Source organism: Silurus aristotelis (genome assembly GCF_946808225.1).
Source record: "Silurus aristotelis genome assembly, chromosome: 28".
Classification (NCBI taxonomy): Eukaryota; Metazoa; Chordata; class Actinopteri; order Siluriformes; family Siluridae; genus Silurus; species Silurus aristotelis.
The window spans coordinates 11953967-11981121 of NC_139601.1; the positions used below are offsets into that span (position 1 = coordinate 11953967).

The 27155-nt window shown below is 38.8% G+C and overlaps 2 protein-coding genes across 4 annotated transcripts in view; one reads left to right on the forward strand and one right to left on the reverse strand.

Annotated features, from left to right (window-relative positions):
* atg7 (ATG7 autophagy related 7 homolog) overlaps window positions 1–15696 on the forward strand; it is a 126699-nt gene extending 111003 nt beyond the window's left edge. The window contains exon 20 of the mRNA XM_083534123.1: window positions 13357–15696. Within this exon, the coding sequence (XP_083390249.1) occupies window positions 13357–13389 (33 nt within the window). The 3' untranslated portion in view covers window positions 13390–15696. The remainder of the gene's footprint in view (window positions 1–13356) is intronic.
* The window catches only part of vgll4b (vestigial-like family member 4b), a 35244-nt gene continuing 22902 nt past the window's right edge, over window positions 14814–27155 (reverse strand). For all 3 annotated transcript variants that reach the window (XM_083534284.1, XM_083534283.1, XM_083534282.1), the window contains 4 exons: window positions 26557–26740; window positions 19878–20067; window positions 19406–19520; window positions 14814–17938 (listed from right to left, as the gene is read on the reverse strand). In XM_083534284.1, the coding sequence (XP_083390410.1) occupies window positions 17694–17938; window positions 19406–19520; window positions 19878–20067; window positions 26557–26740 (734 nt within the window). In that variant the 3' untranslated portion in view covers window positions 14814–17693. The remainder of the gene's footprint in view (window positions 17939–19405; window positions 19521–19877; window positions 20068–26556; window positions 26741–27155) is intronic.

Consider the following 27155-nt stretch of genomic DNA (forward strand, 5'->3'; position numbering starts at 1 on the left):
GATAGATAGATAGATAGATAGATAGATAGATAGATAGATAGATAGATAGAACTTTATTGTCATTGCATAGTACAGGAACACAGCAACAAAATGCAGTTTGGCATCTACCAGAAGTGCAAAAAGTAGCTGTACATAAACATATGTACAGTGAATAAATATAAAGTCTATAGCAGTGCAGAGATTTGTGGACAGGTAAATGGTTCTAAGGCTAGGGCATTGTATGATTGAAATGTGCAGAAGTAGAAGGTTATAAGATTATGGCAGTTAAAAAATGTGCAAGCTGAATAAACAAGTAAGTGTGTATATATATATGAATGTGAAATATTGGTATATTATAGTCCAGATGTATGTAAAGCACAATATGTGTGGAGAATGAGGAGTATATAAAAATACAGTATGTAATATTTACATTGTATGTACAACTGTACAGAAGTTATACACAGTGATTATACAGTGATCTAATAGTGTAGTGTTGAGTTGAGTAGTGTGATGTAGATGGAAAAAAAGCTGTCCCTGAAACTGCTGGTTGTGGTGTGTAGGTTCCTGTATCTCCTTCTTGATGGAAGGAGGTTAAACAGTTTGTGACTGGGAAGGGTCCTTGATGATGTTGCGAGCTCTGCACAGACATCTGCTGTGGTGAAGCTGCTCAATGGCAGGTAGTGGTGTGCCAGGGGTGTGTTGGGCGTTAAAGGTGTGGGTTAAGTTTCTATAGCATGACTCTGAGAGTATGCTATTTATAGTAACAGCTTTTATTAATGTGTGCTACACAATCTGTATCCACACAATAAGAATGTGCTTTTAACAAACAAAAAGGAAAAAAAGTATATTTAACATAAAAATTCTATAGGACGAGTTCTCCAACATTGGAAAGTCTTCAAGACAGATAAGTTTGCACTTTCTGGCGTCTGGCTAACATGACAAACTGATTTATTAAAAAACAGAGGGCAAAAGACATGCTTGGAAACGAGCCGTTAATAGCTGCTGTAACATAAGTGATCACAGAAACAAACTGACTTGTCATATACAAAATCAATCTCCTTATTATTAAACACACCTGGTTTGATTTGCTTTCATTTCTCTGATCAATGAATAAATGACTTTTTTTTATTCATGAGTGTTCAATATAAGACTTTGGGTTCGTTTTATTGTCTGCAGTAATAAAACAAAGCAAATGTCACTGATTCAGTCTTCAACCAGACTAATTGGTGTATAAGTGCCCTGGGGTCTTTCTATAAAAGCAAATGTGCTTGGATACATTATCATTTTTAAAATCAATTTATTTTACCAAGCTACTGGTTTCTACCATGGCTTGAACTCATTGTTTAACTTTGTGCATCGCTCTGATGTGGGATTTTAATAAAGTTTTCCGCTAATCAGCTTTGAAATCAAAGCAAACCAAATTAAAATGTATGTTTCCGCGTACATCACCTCTAACATTTTCCATCTCTAAAACCCTCCCATTTAATGGGCAATCTGCTTGTGGAAAGAAGATAATTGAGGCATCAGTTCGGTGATTAGACCCGGTTTAACTTGGCAGGAAACGTGATTTGTTTTGGAGCATATCGACACGTTCAGTGGAACTGAGATCAACAACTAATCAGTTCGAGTTTAAATGACTCGCTGCTTTAATTATTTTGTGACAAACATTTTTTTAAAGCTTTCGGTCTTGTACGGCATCAAAGCAGGATCTCTTTAAAAAGAATGATTGCTTGCAAACTCGGTCCTAATTGCAGCTTGTGTGGTCTCCATGTTTACAGCTTAGCGATAAAAGGCAACAGGCTCATTTTCACACTGTTTTTTTATTTTCAAGTATGTAAAGCAGATGGAAGTTAAGCCTCCCCAGTTGGCATGCATTTGGGATAATACATGAATTGTGCGTTTCTCTCAGCTTGTGTAAGCCATTGAAAATGCATCCAATTTGCCGTTTAGCTGCCTGGTGTGTAATTGTAAGTTAGAATAGAAGAGATGGTCTACATGTGGCTATAATCACATACAGGATAAGGCATCAATAATATATTGTAACATCAACATGGTGTATTCTTTATATTGATCTATTATAAAGCGGACCCTTGGAAGGTCCCGAACCATCTAGAGATGTACCAGCACCATTTGGATCCCACTTCATGTAGAGTTTGGACATTGAACCTCATTTTTGAAAGATTCTGGCATGAAGAAGCTGGTGTTGGATTTATGATGACCAGTAGCTCCTGGTTCCACAGCGTCAACTCACTGTATAAGACTCTAGAAAGAACATACTCATAATCACACGCTTATGTTAATTCTCACTCTCCGGTGTTTTGTATTGCTTTAGTTATATATTTACACTCATGATATCACACAAATGAGGATGGGTTCCCCTTTTGAATCTGGTTCCTCTCAATGTTTCTTACTCATAACATCTAAGGGAGTTTTTCCTTGCCACAGTCACCATGGCTGCTCATCAGGGATAAACACACATAATTCACTTTAATTCTTGAGTTTCGTAAAGCTGCTTTGAAACAAAGTCCATTGAAAAAAAAGTTTTATAGAAATGAACTTAAAGGTGGTGGCTTTGGTAAAAGTATAGGCAACATTTGCATGCTATCAATGTCCGTAAGCATCTGACCCATTTGGAAGGTTGTGGACAGATTCAAACCAAAGTAATAGCTATGGGAAGGAATGGGACTCATTAAATCTCCTCCCACACCACCCCATTTCTAAGCTCTCTCTCTACTGACTTCCTCTAGCAGCCCACATTAGATTTAAAACACTGATGCTTTCCTACGAAGCCAAAAACTGGCGAGTGCATCTCTACCTCATAGCACTTACCTCACCACACATTGTACAATGCTTCCTCCTATTCTCAGCCACTGCTCTCAAGGAAGGGTACAATGAGGAAATGCATTAAGACTGTTCTCTGATCTGGCATCTGGGTTGTAGAATGAATTTTCCCCTGATGTCTAAACAGCTGAGTCACTAGCAGTCTTCACACAAGGCCTGAAGAACGAGCTCTTCCAGAAATACTTAATAAAATCCTTGCTTTTCTAACTACTTACTCTCGCAACAGTTTATTTGCTTATTCTTAGTTTGTGACCTAATGACCCATTATCAGAATTGATTTATTATTAGAGGCTTCAAAAACCTGGATGAGGGTTTCTGACAAATGTCATATGATGGGTTTGGGAGTGTTTTTAGGAGTGTGATTAAAAATCAGTCCCAAACTAATTTCGGATCCCTGCTATTGTGTGGTAGTTTGAGGCAGTTCTATAGTTCATTGTCAGTATGTGGGATACTAGTCTAAATTCCGTTAGCATAATCCATCAATTTTTGAATAAATTACTTTTATAGCGAACAGAACTATTAATGTGTGTATGACTGCAGTGGATAATTGTAGGAACTTTTTAATCGTCAGCTTGTATGAAAGTTGGTGTCTTAATGATTTTTACTTTATGATCCCACTGGAGATCATTAAAGTTTTTGAATGTTCTTGACTGAATTTCACATCACAGACACTGCGTTCCTTTGGGTTCCATTGCAGTGTTCCAATTTACACTGGCATTGTACCGCATGTCCTCCATGATACAACCCTTTATTCTTTTAAGAAAAACACTTTTAAAAGTAAATTACACTGTTTTATTACTGGTTTATTGAGTCTGTGAACATCGTAGAGGCAATCAAAAATAAACTCGTTATAATAAGGTGCAGTGCAGGACAATTTAGGAATGTATCATTCCATAATTTGAAGAAGAAATGATTTTGGATATGAAATAAACACTTAAAAATTGTCACTTTTGCTTGTGTCAACAATTATCAACACATAGCTAAAAACTATGCAACTCGGCAATATGTCGATGCCAGCGTAGATATTAATGCCTGTCATTTCAGTTTAATTCAGTTTTATTTACACAGACGTTGCTACAACAATCCTATATTGATTTAGACTTATCCTGAATCAGCAAGCCAGAGGTGATGGTTACAAGGAAAACCATAATGAGAGGACATAAGGATAATACAATACAAATCTGCAGGCACTCAGTGACATAAAGATTCATTAACAAACGGACTGAACATGTGATAGTTAGGGCTGACAGCATCTAAACATCCTATTATCAAAAGGCTTTACTAAGGGCTGTTCCAAAACTGTGGCATTTTGTAAGCAAAAACTCTGCCCCATGCTGCAACTTTAAATATTCTAGGTACTAACAAAGAGCCTGCACCAAGCTGTGGCAGATCATTCAAAATTTTATTTCTGTGGCTCAAGTCCAGAATGCGCTTTATAGGTAATTATTTTATAATCTAAACTAAATGTTTACTGAGAGCTAGTGCACCATGAATGGGATCTTGTTAGAGCTCTGGCTGCTGCATTCTGGACTAACTGGATCTATTTATGCAGCTATTTTATGGAACAAGCATAGAGGTAACAAAAGCATGAACTAGTTTTTGCATATCATAGTAATATGTTAATTACAACATAAAAAAAGTGATTATAGTAACATTATCTACTGAAGTTTCAAATGAAAGACTGGAATAATCATACCAAGGTTTGTTGCTACAGCACACAATGTAACTAAAAGGACATTCAGAATGATCTAGACTCGGAAAACTTGCTTCTAGTATTTTAGTCTTGTCAGAATTAAGTAGGAGGAAGTTACTCAACATTCAGAGTCTTTGCACATTTGTCAACTTCATTAAGCCGGTGTGTCTCATCAAAAACAAAGAGCCGTTTGTCATTGGTATAGCAGTAGAGGTGGTAGAGATTCATATATAGAAAACATTCAACTTGATTTTTTATTGAGATGTTACCTGATCAATTGTGGTAATAATCATAATAATATTCTAGTTACAGCTTCAGATGATTATAGATGTGGAATTCATACAATTAATTGTACTTGAAATTGAAAAACGAAGTATATGGAGATCCCACTTAGTTTATATATATATATATATATATATAAACATGTATTACAGTAAGGTGTTTCTTTAATGTGAATATTAACTGACTCTAATGTCCTGTATTTGTAGGATTTAATTTCTTTATGCATTGTCCTGCTGTAAACCTGTAAACCTCAGGCTTTCACATGATAAGATGCATTTAAAACATTTTTGAGGCATCCGTTCGGTAATTGACTACTGCTGAATCTGCAATAATACAATGCAATATCATTTAAAATTGCAACTTAATATTAAATCATTTACAACTTCAATTCACAAATAGTTTGCATGTATTTGTTTATATGCAACAAACTAGGTAACTTAATGGTATGAAAATTTACTTTGGACAAACAAACGTGTGAAAATATACAGATGTTACATTTTGTTTTCATTGGAAAATCATCTCTCAGCATGATTAACAGCTTTACACAACAGGTGGCTATTTACAGTCGGATATTTCTTTCTGACCTTGTGATCCAGTTTATCCCTGAGTAGTTCAATAGGATTTAAGAGAGGTGACCTGGCAGGCCATTCTATGATACATAACACTCCAGCTGACTGGTTACTCTCTAAATGACCTTAATAGAGCTTGGATGCTTACTTCAGGTCCTTATCTTGGTGTGTATGGTGGTCCACAGAGCGTGAGTTTAATTTAGCAGATTTCAGCCGTCACGTCACATATTGCAAAATGGCCTGCTGTTGCTTTAACCGATCAGACTGGACATTCCCAGGGATTTAATAGCTGGTAGACTGGATTTAATAGCTGTTTTTCCATTCCACAATGGCTGACAGATGAGAATAAATTGATTGGTCAAAATTTACAAGACTTAAAAGAGTGCAGGCAGGGTGGAGTGGGTGGAGAAGAGTGATAGCAGGAGTGATTTGTGATGGAAGAGAGTCTGCAAGAGTGAAAGGGAAAGTTTATAGGACTGTGGTGAGACCTGCGATGTTGTATGGTTTAGAGACAGTGGCATTGAGTAAAAGACAGGAGGTGAAGCGGGAGGTAGCAGAGCTGAAGATGTTGAGGTTTTCGTTGGGAGTGATGAGGATGGACAGGATTAGAAATGAGTTTATTAGAGGGACAGGGCATGTAGGACGTTTTGGAGACAAGGTGAGGGAGGTGAGATTGAGATGGTTTGGACATGTGCAGAGGAGGGACATGGGGTATATCAGTAGAAGAATGCTAAAGATAGAGCCACCAGGAAGGAGGAAAAGAGGAAGGCCAATGAGGAGGTTTATGGATGTGGTGAGGGAAGACATGCAGGTAGTTGGTCTGAAAGAGGCAGATGTAGAGGACAGGGGGGTATGGAGACGGATGATCCGATGTGGCGACCCCTTATGGGAGAAGCCGAAAGAAGAAGAAGAACAAGGTCAGGACTTACAAGACTTTTCAAGAAAAGCTGGATATTGTGAGGAACAGTCAGCTAGAACACTTTAAAAAAAAACCACACAATTTGCCTTCATTTCAAATCCCCAGGAAAACCATAATGCAAGGAAAATCAGGCACAATAATGCGCAGGGTTATTTTATATTAATATCGATGCTTCTGCTAGAGATGATGTATGCAGGCGATGCAGCTGTGGCTGTAGTGAAAAGAGACTTGTTGAATTGTGCTCAATAGGATTCTTGCTTTAGTAATGCCATTTATTCCCACTGCATGAGATACCGGTCTGTGATGCAGCGCCCTGTTATACTGCGTTTCTGAATAATATTGATGGTTTCAATAGCTGTGGTTTGCTAATTATATTCAGAGGTGGTTCGGTACAGGCTGGTCACCATGTGAAATCCACAGTTATTAATATTATTTCTGAATTAGTCATGTCAAGTAGGCTTTGTCATTTCAACCATATAGAGTGAGGTATACAGTGAAATGAAACAATATTTGCCCAGGAACAAGGTGCTACAGCAGACAACATAACAAGAACTACACAGTCATTATTGTAATGAAGTATTGTAATTAATGTTTCTTATACCTCACACATTTAATATTTTAGCCATTTTGTATATAATGCTGTATCTTCAATTTACAGATTGATTATTGATGATTACTGTGGGTTTTCTTTTTATTTTTAATGATGTTATTACTTGATCTGAAAATGAGTCTTGTGATTGTTGTGGAACTAAATCTCCTGTTACTCCACTGTCTTCCATCCAGAATCTACCAAATGCCACAAAGTGTTCATTAAAGAGAGGGTTGTTAGTTAGTGTGTAGATCATTTTGTGTATTAGTCATCATTTTCTTTTCTCTGGCTATTAGACGAGTGGAAATGTGCAGCGTTTCTGAGAATGGTTTGAAATGCTTGGTCATTTGTTGACCATTTCCTATCGATTTTTCTCTTCGGAGTGCTGCTGTGTTTCATGTCATAAAGCTTTAGGTGTAAGTGCGGCGCGCACGTGTCAAAACATAATGAACACCAGCGTTGTGTACCCTTAATGTTCGCACATCACATTACCTGCTGGCTGAACAGACTGGAGAAAATTTCAGCCTTATTGTACTTTTCCTTTCAGTAATTATTTTACAACCTACGCTCCAGACTAAAGCACAGCACAGTGTGTCATTACATAAAATATATATTTATATAATAAAAACACAAAACAGATTTTTCTCCATCATGCAGATGAGCTTTGCTTCATTTCATTTCCGTGGACTATTATTTAAAATTAATGTTCCATTTAGAGACCTCCTAATGGCTTGTTCAGTTTTATTACTCTGTCTTCACCTTTTGCTTTTCACACATTAACACACACACACACACACACACACACACACACACACACACACACACACACACACACACACAAACACACAAAAAGATCCCTTCCATTATCACTCTGATTATTTGTTCTGGTAATTATGTCCAGTGGTTCTTATCAGTTTTGGTGGCTTTTTTTTCCTTATACAAATTTACAGGCTTCAGTAGCTTCTGTTTATATATAAAACACTTGTTACTTCTTTTGACTGATGCCATGGACTTAAAATATGAGAGATTATATATCTTACTGTATTACACACTATATTGCCAAAAGTATTGGGTCACCAGACCTTTCCTGCAATACGTGGTTCACAAATCTGAAGGCACACAATTGTACAGGACGTCTTTAGATGCTCCATAATAAAAATTTGCATTTACTTGAACTTGAAATCACAAACCTGCTCCAGTATGGAAATGCCCCTGTGCACAAACTGAGCTCCTTGAAGATCTGGTTTACATGCTTTGCAGAGAAAGCTCTTGAGTGGCCTGCTATAGAGCTCTGATCTCATCCCTACTGAACACCTTTGGAATGAATGTGAACGTTGGCTGCACCCCAGGTCTCCTCACCTTCATCAGTACCTGCCTTTACTAACACCCTTGTGGCTGATGAACACAAATATCCATAAGAACACTTCAAAATCTAGTGGAACATCTTCCCAGAAGAGTGGAGGGAATTATTAGAGCAAATTTGGACTACATGTGGAATGCAATGCTCAAAAATCACATACCATGATGTATAAAAATATACAGATGTTACATTTAGTTTTCATTGAAAAAAATAATCTCTTAGCATGACAGGTTTACATGATTAACAGGATTTGACCAGGTGACCAACTTTAGGCAATATAGTGTGTATATATATGTGTGTACACACACACACACACACACACACACACACACACACACACACACACCCACACACAATGAGCTTCCTTCATCTAAATCATTTACATGAATTCTACTATATAATACAGATCATCTTTTTAAAAGTGTTGAGTTGCTGAACTGTGTACATTTTTTTTCTCATTTGTTTATTGGCTCTGCTACATTTTTTGACTCTGTGTGTTCATCTTGATACGCGATCGTTTCGACATCTGACATGAATGTCATTATAATAGTGTGTTGCTAAACAGCTGAGGGCTCAAAAAACACCAGTATGTGAATTTATCTTCATGTACGCATATGTGTATTGGAAGCACTTTGAAGGGATTAACAGGGATTACTCTGAGATCTTTGTACAGTGTTCCAGCCTTTAAATGTCCAACTGCAATTCATGGTGCTAACCTCATTTGGGGGCAGCTGAGTAAAATGCTGTGTACACATTAAACCGTGATTCCTGTAATATTTGAGGTCTTTCTTCCTCAGATATTAAATAGGAGATATGAAATTTACGGCTTTTGGTAGACGCTCTTGTTAAGAGTGACTTATAATTATCTCATGTATACTGAGCAGTTAAGGGGTATTCTTGGGCTGAGGAGTGGCAGCTTGGTGGAGTTGGGCTTTAACCTCATGACCTTCTGATCAGAAGTCCAACATATTAACCACCGAGCTCTAACTTGAGTCACATTTAACTTATTTTTCTTACTAGCACTTGCTTAGTATAAAAAAAATTCTAATTATAATATCTCCAATCTCCATCAAGTCAGTCTGGGATTTTGACTTATTCCACTGGTCATTTCCCGAATGATTATTATTATGTCTAAAATGTATTTCATATAGTTACATTTAATGTTGTGGAATGTCCCCGAACCCTAGTTAGTTCCTCATATTCTGGAAGGAAAAAGAGAAAAATACAGTTTGTCATTTTACCAAGAATCTCTGATCTGACTTTCTCCAGGGTTGAAAAAACAGTAGGGTGCAAATTTCCATTCACTGAAAAGCTTACAGTTTATTTAGAGCATCATCTATTGAGTTCCTGCGTAAAACGTTTGTTACTACAGAACCATAAACATTAGAAACGAGTGTTTCTTTTTCCTTCTTTCGTTCGAATCTGTTGAAATTCCTACCGAAGCGACTGTTCCAGAAACTCAATCAGCACCTTGCGAGCAATCAGAATAAGGAAGTATTACACCTGAAGTATATCTGACTAGATACTGCTCTTCATCATGAGAGCGCGCGTAATCATAGTCGGAGTAATTACAGTGTTTCAGGAACGAAGCGAGAGCTGCGATCTCACAACCGCAACGCTGAGGAGAAGCCGAGAGGCCACACAGTGCGCACGTTTACCATAAGAGTGTGTCACATTCTCAGCAAGACTACGCCAACCTGACCGCTTTATAGCATCTTGTCATTTGTGATGATGATTTGGAGACCAAGGATAGTCATTAATCCGTACTTAAAAACAGCATACGCCTTTAAAACCGTGTCCCAGATTACAGGAACTCGAACACTCAGCTGTATAAAATCTCTTCTACTCTCTCAGTATAATGCGCTGTTACACAGAGCGCATGTTGACACCCCGTTGTTAGGTTTCATGTTATTAAATTAGGAAAATACATTTCTAAATAACAAATCTTGTATAAAAACATAATAGAAAGAGTATGTAAAGTTATAATTAAGGTTTTATTCAGTGTATTTTCCTTGGAGATGAGACGTCTTTCCAGAAGAAATTATTTAAACAGCTAATGGGCGCTGGCTGTGGAATGGGATGTTTAAAAAGCACATCCGAATCCTATGGTCCTGTGATCTAGTAGGCATTGAGACTAATTACGACTCTAGAAAGAGCTCGCTAACATTCATCAGAAATGGTCACCAGGTACTCATACATGGTTCTTCCCCAAAATCGCAACAAAGTTCGAAGCACACAATCGTCTAGAATGTTTTTTGTGTGCTGCACCGTTATGGTGTCCCTTAACTGGAACTTAGAAGCTCAAACCATGTTCCAGCATGAAGCCCAAAGCGAGGTCCATGAAGGCAGTTCTTCGCTCAGCTTGAGTGTCCTACGCAAAACCCTGATCTCAACCCTGCTGAATTTAACTTTCAGAATGAACTGGAACACTGAGAAGATACCGGGTTTTTATACCAGATGCTCTTGGTTCCTCGGGACAAGCACTGAGTTGTGTGCTTACATGTGGCTGTGTTGGTTCTCCGCCCTGGAATCAAACCTGGGTTTCATTGTCGATCCACCTCCTCCTTGCTGCTACTCCACAGGATCTGAACTTACTACTGTCTCCACACACTCCAAATCTATTGACAGACTGGAAGTTAATTATAACGACAATGAGATCTTCCTCACGGCTCCAGGGTCAGCTCATGTCTGGCTATTGGAAAATGAATAAACGGCTTCTGACCAATCAGAATTGAGAATTCAGCAATCTCATATTACGCACTACTTACAGTGGAGGGCTTTATAAATTTGACTAAAGCTAAAGTCTGGCAGACTTTACAACCAGCTGGTGTGTGTGTGTGTGTGTGTGTGTGTGTGTGTGTGTGTGTGTGTGTGTGTGTGTGTGTGTGTGTGTGTGTGTGTGTTGGTCAGCTTGCCCGGATGCCACTGCAGTCTGATCCAAACTATGCTGAGCGTTTCTGGAGTAGGAATGTGTGGCATTTTCTAGCATCAGCATGGCAACATTGTGTTTGAAGCTGTGGTCAGTTGCGAGTGTGTGTGTGGGAGGGTGTAACGTTTAGTCACAGGCCTCTATCATGTCCTGACAAAAAAACACAGCACAGAATGTCTCTCTCTCTCTCTCTCTCTCTCTCTCTCTCTCTCTCTCTCTCTCTCTCTCTCTCTCTCTCTCTCTCTCTCTCTCTCCACCTTCACATTTACACACTTATCTGTGAAGGTTTTTTTCCTCACTTTGGCTGAAACTTCAAAGTGCTCGCTCTGCACCGAACCGTGTGTGTTTTGTGTAGCAGGTTTTTTTGTTGTTTGTTGGTTTTTTTTTGCTAGGCATTTATTAGCATGTCAATGACACTCTGCAGCTTTTGACAGCCAGGTGTGCTGTAGGGGGAGAAAACAAAACAAAAAAAGATTTCCTTTTACAAAAGCAGCTACACATCAATCACACATCCAGCGTCTCCAACTCCTACTGCATACAACAGCTGCAGTCTGCGAACACAAACCCCTGATTCACAACCAGGCGCACGGAGCGCACACACAATAACACTTAAAATGTAACTCCATTCAGTTCTTTATCAGTGCTTATTCTTTCTTTCTTTCTTTCTCTTTCCTAATGCAGTGTATAATGTGTCAGCTGTGAAATGACCACTGATGATCGTTATCAAGCGTCACCCTGTAGGTTCCTCTTCACAGACAGTTAGTGATGAGTAGATCGGATCATTTTAGTGACTCAGTTCTTTGAATCTTGTTCATCAAAATGAATCTTATTTTGGTCGTTTACTTGATTTTGTTCCTTTAGTTCCCTGGTGGTCTAGTGGTTAGGATGCGGCGCTCTCACCGCTGCGGCCCGGGTTCGATCCCCGGTGAGGGAACCGACCCCAGCCACTCTTAGTGCCGGTCCCAAGCCCCGATAAATGGGGATTGATGCGTTAGGAAGGGCATCCAGCGTAAAAACATGTGCCAAATCAAAACATGCGGATGATCCGCTGTGGCGCCCCCTAGAAAGTTTTACTTGATTTTGTTCCTTTAATCAGAAATCAAATAAAATGTCAAATTTTCAATAAGCAGATCCCCAAAACGTCTTCATACACCAACTTTGACTACAGTTAATAAATTCAACTATAAATGAAAGTTTGACTAGAATTTGTATATATAACTGCATAGCGTCGATGGGAGTCACGTGACAAAAAAAACAACAACAAAAAACTAGGAGTGTAGAGAGATGAACTACTCAATTCTGTTTCCTGTACGAAGCCTTACGGAGATTTTGCGATGCTTCGCTCACGCACATTAACCGTCCAGTAGATGATGAACGAATCGCTCTTAGAGACGACTCGTTGTTCTGAATCACATTAAAGACTCGTTCTTCCAAACAAACGAATCGTTCATAAACGAGCCATCAGTTAGAAGAGTGCGCTGGTGATTCTTCGCCGGAAACGGATCAGCTTCAGTTCCTGAAACATTTTTAGTTCTGAATCTTGGTGTTTTTCCATAAATCAGGAACTGTTTGTCGTAGTGATGTCACTGATGCTTCACAGTTGCTTTCCTTTCGATTAAATAAACATGAATTTTTTTTTTATATCAAATTTGTTCACTCTGCTCATTACAGTATAGATCTTTATGTGTAGGAAAAGATTTTGTCTCCTAATTGAAATGTTGCTGAGTTTCTGTAATGTTGGACTGCAACCTCAAATCTCGGTGACATTCTGCATTTATGGATCGAGTCTCCAGTGTTTACAACAGTCTATAGGAGGTTTTCCACCCTGAGAGAATCTTTAGGATTTGATAGTTTTTTTTGTTGTTTTTTTAAAAACAAGCTGTTTTTATTATTATTATTTTTTTATTAAGGACTGTTTTAAATTTAAATTATGACCTGCTTTTTTTTCTTTTCTTTTTAACACAAAAAAAAAGTATGGCACGTTGTTTAAATAATCACATTTATATGCAATTCAGTACCTCTCCTTTACATCCAGCTGCTCGTCCCCCCGTCCCCCCTGCTGTGTGATTATTTCCTACCACGTTATGGTTTATTCTTTACATCCACTATTCCATATAACAGCATGTGTAACGTATTCTCCTGCAACGCACATCATTTACACACAATCGACTGTTTTTTTCTTTCGTGTGTTCCAGATTTGGGACATGAGTGACGATGAAAGTATTTGAAGACGGATCCACACCCCCTGACGCACCGGACCCCTCGTTACTGAAACTCTACCATCACTTACTATATTATTCACAGACATTCCTCCGGGACGAACTGATCTGGATCCAGCGCTCGCGTATTAAAGAAGACGCACAGTAATAATGTTTATGTGAGCGATTCTGATTTACTTCCCGTTTACACGAAATTGTTTACATGCAAAAAGGAGTCAACATTCTCAGAAGGTAATGTGGGATGGAGGATGTTGCTCAGGTGTAAATCAGTCATAAGTCATGTTTGGTTGAATTCGGTTTAAACGTGATCATATCTGTAATTATTTAATTTCACATTAAACGCATCCTGCTCTATTTAGAAAAAGCGAAACCTGGGAACATGCCGATGATCAGAAACGCACTGATTTTTCCTCCTGCTTTAATAACAGCACAGCGTGAGAGTGAGCGCAGGCTGCATTCAGGTCCCCTACAGGTGATCTGACCATCTGTTCCAGGGTGTGGCATCTATTGCTTACAGGTACATCTGCTGATGGACAGTTATTTTGTCTTATGGTGAAAATGCATTAGGTGTAATTCTTGTTCTTAAAGCAGGTTTGTGTGACGTCCTAATATATTATCATTTTCTATAATAACCATAAAAAATATATTGTACTGTAAATTTGCTGTACAAGAAATTTAAGTAGTAAAAATTGTTTGGCAAATCTGGAATTAAGTTGATTAAATTGATTATCAAGCTTAAGGAAATTCCCAGAGGGAAATCCGTGTGATTTTTGGAAAGCGTTTTCGGGTAACAGTGAGGAAGTTTCCTGATATGACGTAGTGTACAGTAAAAAACGTTTCTCAGTGGCAGCGTTACTGGGAGGAGACCGATTTTACATTTAGCATTTGGGAGATTCCCATTACTCAACTAACATTTCTCTTATTAGCACATAATATCGCAATAGTATTGAGCAGTGGAGGGTTGTAGTGGCAGTTTGGCGGTGCTGGGATTTGAACTCATCATCCTCTGATCAGCTCATCTGAAATCCGAGCTCCCACTTCCCACGTGGTGGGGATTTGAGACATTTGTGTCTAAAGGATATTCCACATGAATATTTTTGAACAAAGTTACAGTTGCTGTATAAAGTTATATAGAAATACGACACTTTGGGTGGATAATGTACACGGTTTCATTGCTACTCCTGTGACTGGTGAAGCACAGAGTCCAGACTTCAGAGGAGAAAAAGAAATGGATGTGTTAATAAATGAAAACACCACACATAATTTTGGAGAGAGTGGAGGGAAAGAACAATTAATATCATGGTTATATATAAATGATTGTATTGTAATAAATGATAAATGAGCTGTTACATGTTCTGATGTAATCATTCAGGCGATGATGATACAATTTGATGACATTCGATTGGAAATAAAGGCGGCTCAGAGTCACATGGTGTTGTTTAAGAGCTCTTTATTGTTCATCGAGGCTACTTTAAGTACAAAACAATGGCCTGCCAATTGGTTTATTCAAAAGAGAAACAAGGCCACAAAATGAGTATAATACAGATTTACAAACCATTCAGAAATACACTTGCAGTGAAAGATCAAAATGTTCATGTCTAGCGTGTATTCTTGAGGAAACGCGCACGGTCTTCCACACATTTGCTGTTTGTAATGGCAGTTAAACACAAACGTTAAAGTCTGAGTTGAGTCCATTTTAAAGCGCAACGAAATGCATCGTCCTCCAAGTTCAACCGAGACCTGCCGAGTCCTACATTTTTCTCCAGTGTGCCACTGGAGCTACAAGGTTTATGCACCGATCAAGTACAGGAAGCCTACAGTCTTCAGTTTAACATCATACACACTTGTGTCTAAATCTTCCCACTCGCCTCAAAAACACAACTGGCTCAGTAACACCATTTGTACAAAAACAGTTTATCAGAATTCTATAAAAACGGATTGGAACGCAAATCTCAACGTACAAATCTTCCTTCAGACTGAAAATCTGAAAGCCACCGCTCTCTGCGTCAGCCTCGTCAGCTCCAGTGCAAAACACAAGAAGTAAATGAAGGACGGCAAAAACGTTTGGGTTTAAAGCGGACGAAAGCATTCGTTTCGCTGACAGTGGACCTGCTCCTGTAATGTTTAGTGATTTTTGTTTGCTTGCCTCAGTGTTGGGCGCTGGATCGAGACTGCTCAGTAGCCTTCAGCAAATAATACACGAGTGGCTATAACGCAGTGTTTTCATTCAATAACTGTGTTCCTGCACTTTAAACCTTTAAACAGATACAAATGAAAAAGATCAACTTTTTTTCTTCCAAAAAAAAAAAAAAGAAGCATGATTACAATAAAGGACAGGGAAAACAAATTAAATAGCTACATATCATTAACAAATTAATTGATCCTCGAAAAATACCTACGATTTTTTTTCTCTGTACATTCATTACGCACAGCATAATGATGGTCTTATAGTTACCTATATATTTTTTTCCTTTTTTTTTTTTTTTATTTATTTGTGATTTACCTACAGTGTGTAAGGTAAATGTGTGTCAAGAACAGAACGAGTTTCCTACCTAGTAAAAGTGTAGTGAAATGTGTGGATCTTAACCTCGGTACGCTGTGGGTTTTTTTTCCTCTCCGCTGTCTATGCGAAGACACGTGACCGTTATCTCGCATGTGTACAAAGCGAAACGCTTTGGTGTGGCGAGTTCTTTATTGAACGTGAGGCTTTGAGATCGGTAATGACGCCAGTCTGGCAGCAAGCACTCCGAAATTTGTTCATGTCTAATGGTTTTTGATGGGATCAGAAGGAATGTAAGGACAAGCTTAAGATGAGCGACGCCTCGGTCTGAGCATCAACTTTTTACTAATTAGTAGATTGGCTAAAAAATTTGAGCTAAAAGCGAGACCTGTACTAAGGTTCCCTATGGGAGGAATGTCTTTCGCCTTGGTACTGGCCGGGTGTTTAAATAAAAAAATAAAAAGGGAAAAAACAAACAGACTAATAGCTGCAACCAAAAATTAGATCGCGATTATTTTTTTTCCGCCAGAACGTCAACTCTCAGCGGACCTGTCTACAGCTGTGAATGTTTCAGTCACAAAAAAAAAAAAAAAAAAAAAAAACGCATCCTGTACCACGGATTAATTATCATAAACATCCACTGTTAATAATATAGATGGCCTGTCCGGAGGCTGTCCTCTTTTTCTGGCTTCTACCAAAATGTATATTGAATAAAAAATAATATGGAGTACAACTGTACCAGCAGTAAGTTTATCTAGGATTGTTACTGACAAAAATAAACTACAATCTGAGGAAAAAACAAAACAAAAAAAAGGTTACTAGTATTACACATGAAATGTCTACACAATAATAGATACCAGCTATTTAAAAAATAATCATAAATCATGCACCTGTAAGCAAAAGTTCACCCTCAAAACCTTAGCTACTCTACCAAAACCACAGTGCTTGGGGTGGGGAAGGAAAAAAAAAAAAAAAAGAGAGAATATAAAATGCCCATGATTTAACTCGACACAGTCCAGTTGTCAGCATCCACCAAAGAATAGACGCCAAAGATCAATGGTTCCCCCTCGCCCCAAACACAACTCTTATTAATGACATAAAACACCACCCCACCATCGTGTCAGCAGTCGATAAACATTTTGGCCAGAAAAACGAGACTCCGACACGTAATTTATGGCCTTAATAGTGCAAAAGACTTTCTGTGAAGCATCCGCATACGAAAACAGGGCATTGTAAGAGGGGAGAACTGGTGGGAATTCGACTACACAAAACCTCTTCTCAGGATCATCAGCTCTTTCTTGAGAAAATCCTATTCTCATGTTGATTTCTCTCGGTCTTCCTAAAACAAACCCTAATGGCATCCGATTTCCCGCCTTTTGTATGCACCTCACAGATAAACCCGAAGAAGACATTTGGTTACAAAAAGCTTCCGCCAGCTAAGAATCCATTACCAAGTATAAAGTGTGGTGCAAGACAAGCGGACGGAAGCGCCGGGGGCGGAGAAATATAACTGGGCAAAGAGTTTGCATCAGAGGTTTCTTTGGTATCTGAGGCAGGGGGTTAGGATGCTAGCTGACTCTGCTCTAAAGCAAAACCCACCCTGCATATTCATTCTATTGTAGTGGGCCTTTAAGCTAAACATACTTATAAAAAATTAAATAAAAAAAAGGGATAAAACGAACCAAAAAGAAATGTGAGTTTATGTACACGGCTATATGTTAGCGCTGCTGCTGCTGGGAAGCGAAACTGAATCATGCACGGTCACTCAGAGTGAAGCGGTTTGGAGAGCGGGATGCGCAGCTGGTCCTCCGTTTCAGGAAACTAGGGATGGTGAGTGATTGATGTTGACCATGTGATTGTTAGGCGAGGAGTCGGGGCTTCCAGAGGAGCCTCCTCTAGCTTTGATTTGGAGCCAGGTCTCTCCCAGAGCCTTGGTGAAGTGATCATCCACCGATCCGGTGATAGACACCGAGTTGGTGACCGACTCTGTCTCTCTGTAGTTTTTCCCCAGACTGCGGCGAAAATGCTCCTCGATCACAGGGTCACAAGTTGCGTTTGCTAAAACGGGACAAGGAATAGAGATCAATCACACTGATGTAGAATTTAACCAGTTATTTCTGATCATATTTATGATTATGATGTTATGATTTTGGACTAAGTGAGTCTGCAGCGGTTATCATACACCATTACAGACTCTAATGCCTGTGTGTGTGTGTGTGTGTGTGTGTGTGTGTGTGTGTGTGTGTGTGTGTGTGTGTGTGTCTCATTTCTTATAAGTATTAAAATATTGATAAACCAATGATCTGTACTGAATTTTCCTTTATTCTCTCTAGGATGTTCCTCTCCTCATTAAGCACATTCTGCTGGTTCTTGTTCAGTTTATCAGAGGTGTGGTGTGTCTTGGATGCTACTGGGTGGTAAATGAGTCCATTATCTCATTATCAGGGGATAACGATTGCAAAATCATTCCCTTCCACTGTGTCTCTATACAAACATGCTGACCTGTGGCCAGGATATAAATCAATAAATAAAAAAAAATAAAAAAAAAACATTGGTGATGACCTTGGGGAATCAAATCATATTAGCCACCCAAAACACCCAGCCCACCCACTGGAAATATATGATCTATCAGACCATGGTTTAATATATGTATATTAATGTCTCAATCCAGATCATTCAAGTTTTAAACCTGACTTAAAAAAGCAATAATAATAAAAAACTGAATTAGGTTTGAGCTGCTTTTCCATTAAAAAAAAAAAAATGACCGCCGGCTGTGTTTACAGCCTTACAGTTATGGGCAATGTCCCGAACCCCTTAAAACTAGATACTAGCACTAAATAGCTGACCAAAGAAATATTACAACCAGCCACAGCTGATACAGGTGGTGTAGTTTAAATGCTGTGGTGTTTAGGAGATGACTGGAAAAATGTATAAATAATAAAAAAAAAGGTCAAAGTTGTTACAGACTTTGTAATACTTCCTGAATTTCTGCCTTTTCTAACCAAATAGGTGCTATGCTCAATTGAAAAGTACTAAGAGATGAATAGAAAAATCCCTGCTGAAAACAAGATCAAGATAGCAAAAATGGGAAAAAGAATAAATAAATAAATAAATAAATAAATAAATAAATAAATAAAAGAGAGCGAGAGGAGCGCTTTGTGGTTACATAAGCCCTTCTGGAGTAAATTACACTGTTTTCAGAGACGAACTGCAGGATCCCAATAGAGAAATAAAATCTTATTTCCCATGACCCCATGCTCGCATTCTCCTAGTCTAATAGAATCTAAAACTGCTGGCTGTAAACACAATACCAAGCACAATCACTTCTTGAGCTGTTTTTAATAACCTTTGATGCACCTGGATTTGTGATGTAGTTGTTTTACTGCAGACTTCTGCAATGTCTGAAGTGAAATTTTGATCAACTTTATTTAATGCAAAATACCTTGATGTGAATAAAACCCTGTGAATGTCTGTATGAGGTGATCGAATTGCCGTCGGTTTAGGAATATATTAAAGTGCACTCACAGTTAGAAGGTCTCCTGTAGTTTAAAGGTGAGCAGCCGTTGTGAGACACAGTGCAGTGAGAGAGGTTACAGTTGCGGTTGTTTGCAGGGGCACATGTGATCACGGAGGGCCGGTTCTGCATACACAATACATCGATTAAAGAAGTCAGGTCATAACAGATGTCAGCAGATGAGCTCTGTTGTGTGTCATATAAAGCAGAACTATTTCCATTTCACACGACTGTATGCAGTCAGGTAAAATTTAGCTTTTGCCAAATATCACCAATAACGTTAACAACCAGTTTGATATCACTTATTTCTTTTCTATCATTAATGATCATTAATGTACATCATTTTGTAAATGAGAAATGTTTACTTTTGTACTGATAATTATGGGATGATTATTAAGAAAAAATGTTGCTCACACTTTAGTTCAAAGTTCAATAAATCTGCAATTGCTAAAATGAAATAAAAATGGCCGCCATGTGACTTACCTGCTGGCGCTCGATGGGGCTGGCGCTGGGTGAGTTGGGAATCTTAGCGCTGTTTTTCGTTAGTGCAAGTGGCTGCTCCATGGCCAGGTTCGGCATGTGTGTGTAAAGGTGGGCAGCATGTAGGCGCTCGATGGGGCTGCGGCTTCTTTCACGAGGCTCCCGGCGGTAATCGCCATTTGTGGGCTTTCCTCTGAAATGAGAAAGAAGGCTCTTAATGGGCGGTGCTATTAATACTGGCACATTATTAATACTAGAAATACTGCCTTCAGAGAGGAGCTGGCAGGTTGTGTGGGTTCAGTCTAAGTTTGTATGAGACCTACTGAAATATCTTGCATACATTCACCTAAATATAACTACCTTTCCATGACTGCCCTGCTCCTTTCAGAATTAAAAACCTGCCCTTATCAGCTCTGACTCTGTTCGTCTAGTCACCCTTTTTAATAAAGCTGCTTCTGCGAGATGTTTAACTCATTTTCGACCAGAGTGGTTTGTTCAAAATAACTCCCCTGTCCGGTCCTGCTCTTGTCTTCTTTTCCTGAAAGAACTGACATGTGACGTTTTGGGTTTCAGCCCTTCCAGAAAAGGATCGTTTCATGCTGCCAACCAAGCTGAGGCCCACAGAAGGGACCGAGTGACTTGTGTACACTTCACAGGAAGAGAACTTAATACCCTTCAGTGAGCACAGAGCAGGCCTAGACAACGAGGCGGAAACAGGGGGAGGACACTTTGGCTTTATTTAGGTAGCGGTGAAGCCAGGAAGTGCTGCTTTTTAGGAGAAACATGGATCGCCTAAAATGTTATCAATAATTGAGAGTAGGTTTGTGTAATATGTAAATGTATATCAACTCCCTGATTATCTCTTTATAGTATAAAGAAATCTAAGGCAGTCATTGGTCTATTCACATTCTACAAGGGTTTCTTCAGGGAGTTTAGGGTCAGTGCATATATTATTTTAACCATGTGGACTGTGATCCTTGAAATAGTCTGTTCCTTGGCAACTAAGCTGGCAAGGAAAGCACCTGCGAGTCCACTGTTGTGTCGGCCGGAAACGTCCCACAACACAAGAAAGAGAGGTGCTTTTTATTTCAGGAATTGCAAAAAAAAAAAAAAAAAAAAAACACGCTCTCTATCCCTATTTTACTTTAGCTATTCTGAATGTTCTAAACCAAGGCTTCCAAAAACTAATTATACAGGTCACAACAGTTCAGACGTTCCTAAGGAGTCCTAAGGAAAACCAAACCTGGGTTTAAAACACAATAATAGACTAAGATACAAACACTGAGCTACTATCTTTGGTCCTTTTAGGTTCTATTAATACTTACTTGAAGGATAAAATAAATAAACTAAAGAAATATTAGTCAGGACCTGAATATGCATGTGAAAGTTTGAAGGTAGCGTCTTGAATTTGTTTTTAATAATAATTCACAGAATTGATCAAGAAAGCAAGAGAAAATTCAATTACTGTTGGAGAATAAAGCTTCGAGAGCCTGTCGCACAATGGCTTCATGACCCTTTAAAAACGTAAACACACACAAGGCCTTTCCAACACACTGCTGTTCCTTTCATGAGAATCTCCAGGGAGCAGATTGCCCACAAAAGTACATTCAGTTGTCCTTCTTTCTGAAGACTGAACTGTGATCACAGTCAGAGAATAACACAGTGTGGAGAGGATTAGAAATGCTTTTACAAACCAAAGCTAAATCTCAGAGCTTTAGTGTCCTTGTCTCTCAGCAATGGAACAAGACTGAATTGGAACAAGGAACTGAACCGATTCATGCTGAAAGTCCTTTTTAAAGCATCTTTACCAAAAAATGGAAAAACATTGAAATTTTGGATTTGCTAAATAAGCCTATACTTGAAAAACACAAATGTAAACTGTGTGCACTTCATTAGGCTGCCTCCTGTTTGTATGTTTTTTTGTAAATCACTCCAGATAAGAACATCTGCCAAATGACTAATCGTACGTGTAGCACTATTACACACAAACGGAAAAGAAAGGAGTCGTATTTACTTCACATGACCCTTTCATCTGTTTTGATTAAGTAAGGCACATAAAAGGGGTGGTGCTTGCCCACCTTTAATCTCTGCCAAAATGCATGAACACAACCCAGCATCCTCCCACAAAGTGGGGGCCCTGGAAATTGGCAAGCACTCCTTCGTAGAAGAAATAAATAACCAAGGCAAAGGGCATTATGAAAACTGTTTAGAGCCTGTACCAAATTATATCATTAATTAGTCATTAGGTGGTTGCAATGGGTGTCAAAAGTCGCAAATCTGGAAAGCGTAGGAATAAGGCTTCATCTGCAAACAAATGCACCAGGAGCTTTTGTACAGACACAGAATGGCACAGATCCATTGCGTTTTTTTTCTATTCGGTCTTTACAAGGTCTCGGGTTATATGCAGTATACAATTAGTGGGAATAAGCTGTGGTGTTTTAAACCGGTTTCTCAAAGGCGTCCATTAATTTTAGAATCGGAGCAAACCGCGCTGCATAAAATGATCAAGTAATATCTCAGCTACAGTATTTAAACTCTCCAATCTTCCATTTAACGCTTGCTTTATCGTCATGGTAAAAATCAGCCCTTAAATGGAAATCCATACGCAAGGACTCGAGTGGCCAATCAGCCCCCTGAGAGACATGACGATAATCCATAACTCTTACGAATTCAGATGTTTTTATGATTCTGATGACTGTTCATCTTAAAAGATCTGTGGGCCAGATGAGGCAAGTCGCTTATTTTAGGTTTTTATAGAGCTGCTGTCCACACTAGGAGACTCCAAAGCAGAAGTTAGCCAATAGAACTGGGGACATAATCCTACAATAGTATTTGAGTAGTGCAGTGAAAATGTTAGCAGAATCTTGACCCTAGAGATACAGGAAACATCTGGGACAAATCAAGGCGAAGAAGGCAGAACCACAGGATACAAACACAGCCTTGCACAAAGCAGTGTTTTGGAAACCAAACCTCAACTGATGTAGGCATCACATGCACAGTTTCCAATCAGCCTTTCTGTAGTCAATTCATATACAATTCATATTGTATATGCTTACATGGTACAGTAACAGTGACCACAAGATCCACTGCTAGGTTAAAATATTTATAAATATTATATGTCTATATTGTCACAGAATTGTCTTTCCTGTGAAAGTTATATGTGACTAATACGGATTTGTTCTGCGTTTTATTATACTATAAAACGTTACGTTTTATAAAGTACTTGGCCAGGCTACTGCACAAACAGACTACTCCAGGTTTTCTGCTATAGAAGATCTTTTACCTTTAAAGTTAAAACTTATTCATTTTGTCACTCCCTCAGTGCACATACACCACGCCGAAATCGGCAGCCTACAACGATTTCATCAACCTAAACCACTATGGTGCTGGCTCTTCTCCACTCCCCAATTGGCTGGCTCCAGAGCCATGAGAAATACTCGCTCTGAAATTTCCCAGCAGGCAGCTGAGGGCTTCCACGGTTTAGTCCTGGCTCGGAGTAAAAACCTTTACGACAGCACGCTTCAGTGCTACACAGAACTTTTAATGATAAGACTTAAGGTCAAAGTTAATTTTCATGTCTTCTTACATTTCTATTCTCTTAAAAAAAATGTCCAAAACATTAGATCATTATTATATTAAAGAACTACATTTCAGGTTCAGTGGATTTAATTCCATTAAAGGCCCTTTATAAGAGGCTTGTTACAAAACTAATCCTGAATCATATGCGACACACACACATAGTTTGCGGGCTGGAGGCTGTGTTCAAAGTGGACTGAGCTATGATTGAGGGACTTTTCCCCGCAGCGGAGGGACAGGCCAGAGCAAGCTTCCAGTACACAGTGGGCCCACAGGATAAGGGAGCCTTTGTTTTCAGCTCAGCAGTGAAAATGAGAAAATGGCCCCCGTCTGAATTTATTTACAGTAATTCTGCAAGGGATCTGTCCTGTATATCCCCCTAACTTTTGAATTCTGAATGACAATCAACGAAGACTGCACTCCTGAAACATCACCTCATTGTGGTTAAATATTGTGGCCTACTACTAAATTAAAATACTTGGAGAAAAGATCATCATAAGGGTAGCAACTTAAATATCTGACTGGCCAGAACATGCGAAATAATGTTGGTCTAATAAAAACCGAAACGATTTCACATTGTAGAGTGTGTTGTGTAAAGAAACGAAGGTTATTGAAGAAAAGAGAGAGTCGTTTTCCCCCCAACCCCCACCATCCATAACTCTGCCTTGCTGCAGGGCTTGTCCTTCTTCCTAGCACACAATAACAGAAACCTGATCTGGCTTCCTTGTTGCCTCAAGCCCACGGTGTCAGGTGTCAGAGACATACTACTCATAAATAAAGACACCATGAAAGAATACGGACTGGAGAGAAAGGCTTAAACGTCTCAAATTTAGACTGCCACACAGAAAATACAATGTGTTTATATTATCTACGAAAAAAAAGTTAAAAAGTTTATAAACCAAATTAACAAAGAAAGTTTGTACAGAACAGATATGCTGAAACATGTTTGAGAGTCCTACATTTGTATTTTTATTTGCTCACCAAAACAAACCACAAGAAAAAGAGACACAGAACAATGTGCCTTTCAAAACCTTTGAAACTGCGACAAATCATATTTATTCATAAGCCACCATGGTTTTGCTGAGATTTGCAGTTTTGTAAGCTGCAAACCTACAAAATTACAAACCCACTTAAGGTGCATGTCAATGCCTGGACATAGGTAAATAAGAGGGTAAAACAATTTTAACAAAGAGAACTATTTTGACTATAATGGCAAGGACCTTGCAACGCTAAATTGAGTATTTTTTTTATTTAGACAAACAGGAAATCATAAACCATAAGTGCATCATTGTTTCATTATCAGTGCTGAACTCGATTAACAACAGTAGCATACGTAAACATACACAAAGGTCTTCAAGAGGGAGACCTTTTCTGCAGGCTGTTAATCCTGAGCTACAAGGCTGGAATGGAATCTGACCTGCTCAGGATAAAACCCTCTACAACACTGTAACATCAGGACTTGATTGAACATTAAAACCACAACAAGGATATTATCCTGCAGAGTTTTTTTTTTTTTTTTTGGGTTGCAAACGTTAGAGTGGTATTAAAAAGAAATCCGGCTCCAAATTCAAAAATACTGATGTTATAGAAAATGAGCTACATGGAATATGCTTAATAAACTGAAACTGTAATAAAGAGAATACAGCAGATCTATTGAAAAGAATTGTAAAGATTAAATTTGCTAATAATATTACTGTTTTGTCAAGTACTTTATTGAACATTTTAGCAAAACATTCATTTATTGAAAGTGAATGAGAACAGAGTCAGATCGAACCTAATAAATCTATTTGTTTTAAATGGATTTTATAACCACAAGTATTATTTATCTGAAGCACCACTGAAGTGTTACTGAACTTTAGTACTTTACAGGAATGTGTATAATTATGATGCTCCAAATCTCTAAACTGCTCTTTATTCGGATGAACTCTTTTAAGACTTAGGTCATGAAATGAATAAAGGTAAATGTAAGCCAGACATGGCTGATTTAAAAACAGCTCTATGGAAAGAGCAGACAGAAATACTTTGCCATGCTGAGAATGCAGCAGCTGTGAGACCCTTGAGGTGCTGAGTGCTTCCGTTGTTCTCTCTTTCTCACACTTGTGCCCTAATTTGTGGCACACAGATTTGCCTAGCGCCGCAGTGTGTTATTCGACACTAAACCGTCAAGTCTTCTCTCTCATGAGTGGATGTTGCTGTTCCAAAGCTGAGCAGAAATGCGAGGAATGCGTGTGTGCTCCACCACAACAGAGTGGAGACGTACCACAAATGGGCCACGTGTTCCACTTTGCGTGCCTGGAATGGGAGGAATCAAAAGCATCAGCGATGATGCCATCCCTCAGTACTTTCCCAGGCTGCATTTGTTTTTTCTTTCGCTTGCATTTCTTTGCCAAGGACTTTACCAGCATTGCTGCTGTTTTACTCTCTCTAATCAATCGCCTAAAGCCAAATCATCGCTGTCCACTGGGTTTCAAAGTCACAAACTGTTTATTGATTTCACGCACAGCAACATTAAACTAATGATTCTCTTATCCTGAGTGGCTGGCGAAATCTTTCAGATTTTTCAAAGATTTTCTAAAATAAACATAGCTGCAAGCCACGTGAGTGGCACGTGATACTGTATATGTAATATTGTGGCGTTATCAAGACCTCAATCATTTGTCTACATTGATTTACTCATGTAATGCCAAACATAACATGGACAATTTTAAGTAACATATCAAATTAAATACAGTCAAATGCCGATCGAATATTAAAAGCTTCTTAAATGTTATTGTAAAATAGTCATTATGACAGATATGAATTGCCCATTTATTTATACACCATAAAGAACGGACTCTAAATGTAACACGTGTTAAAATAATACAGTTTGAAGTCTTGAGAACACGATGTTTAAACGGCAATCGGTGTGTTAATGCATAGAGGAAATAGGGAAGGGAATGTGGGAAGTAGTAGCTTCATAGTTAAGATTTCTGATTATAAGGTTGAAAGTTCAAATCCCAACACTGGGCCCTTTAAACTCAACTGCTCAGTTGTAAATCCTTCTGATTAAGGGTGTCAAATGCCATAAATGTAAAATAGGTAGATAAAACGGTCAGATTGTACGTACAGGTGTGTCGCAAACAGGCGACTCATCTTGGCCACGTGCTCATTGCTGGGGTCCATGCTGTCATCGATCAGTTCAATGCTGTGTTTCCTCTTGCTGGGGCTGATGGGAGGAGGAGCTGTCCTGTGGTTACTGACCGCAGAAGACATGGGCTGCATTCTGGACTCGCCACGCAGCGCTGCCTCACCTGCGCAAACACAAAACAGACCCGATTTCAATCCTGAACATTCGGGGGCTTTGCGTGAAGGCTCCGAAACATTAACATTTAAGTTTACACTCATGCAATATTACAGGCAGTCCTGTTTTTTTGAGAATGTGGACAGAATTTCAGTCCCCAGCATTTACTGTGAACTCTACAACATTTAATTGTTTTACTGATAATTGCTTCACTAACAGCTGGAACCATATTCCTTCCGTGTGTCAACACACTTAACCAAATAAACCTGATTCTGATTCTCATCATTATGAAAGTTGCAGTTAGAATTTGAGAAAGTACTTGGCAATAACATTTAATTTCATCAAAATATATATATATATATGTGTGTGCCAACTTTCAAAACACAAATGAAACAAAAATGCCTGCTGGCAGAATTAAGGGAACA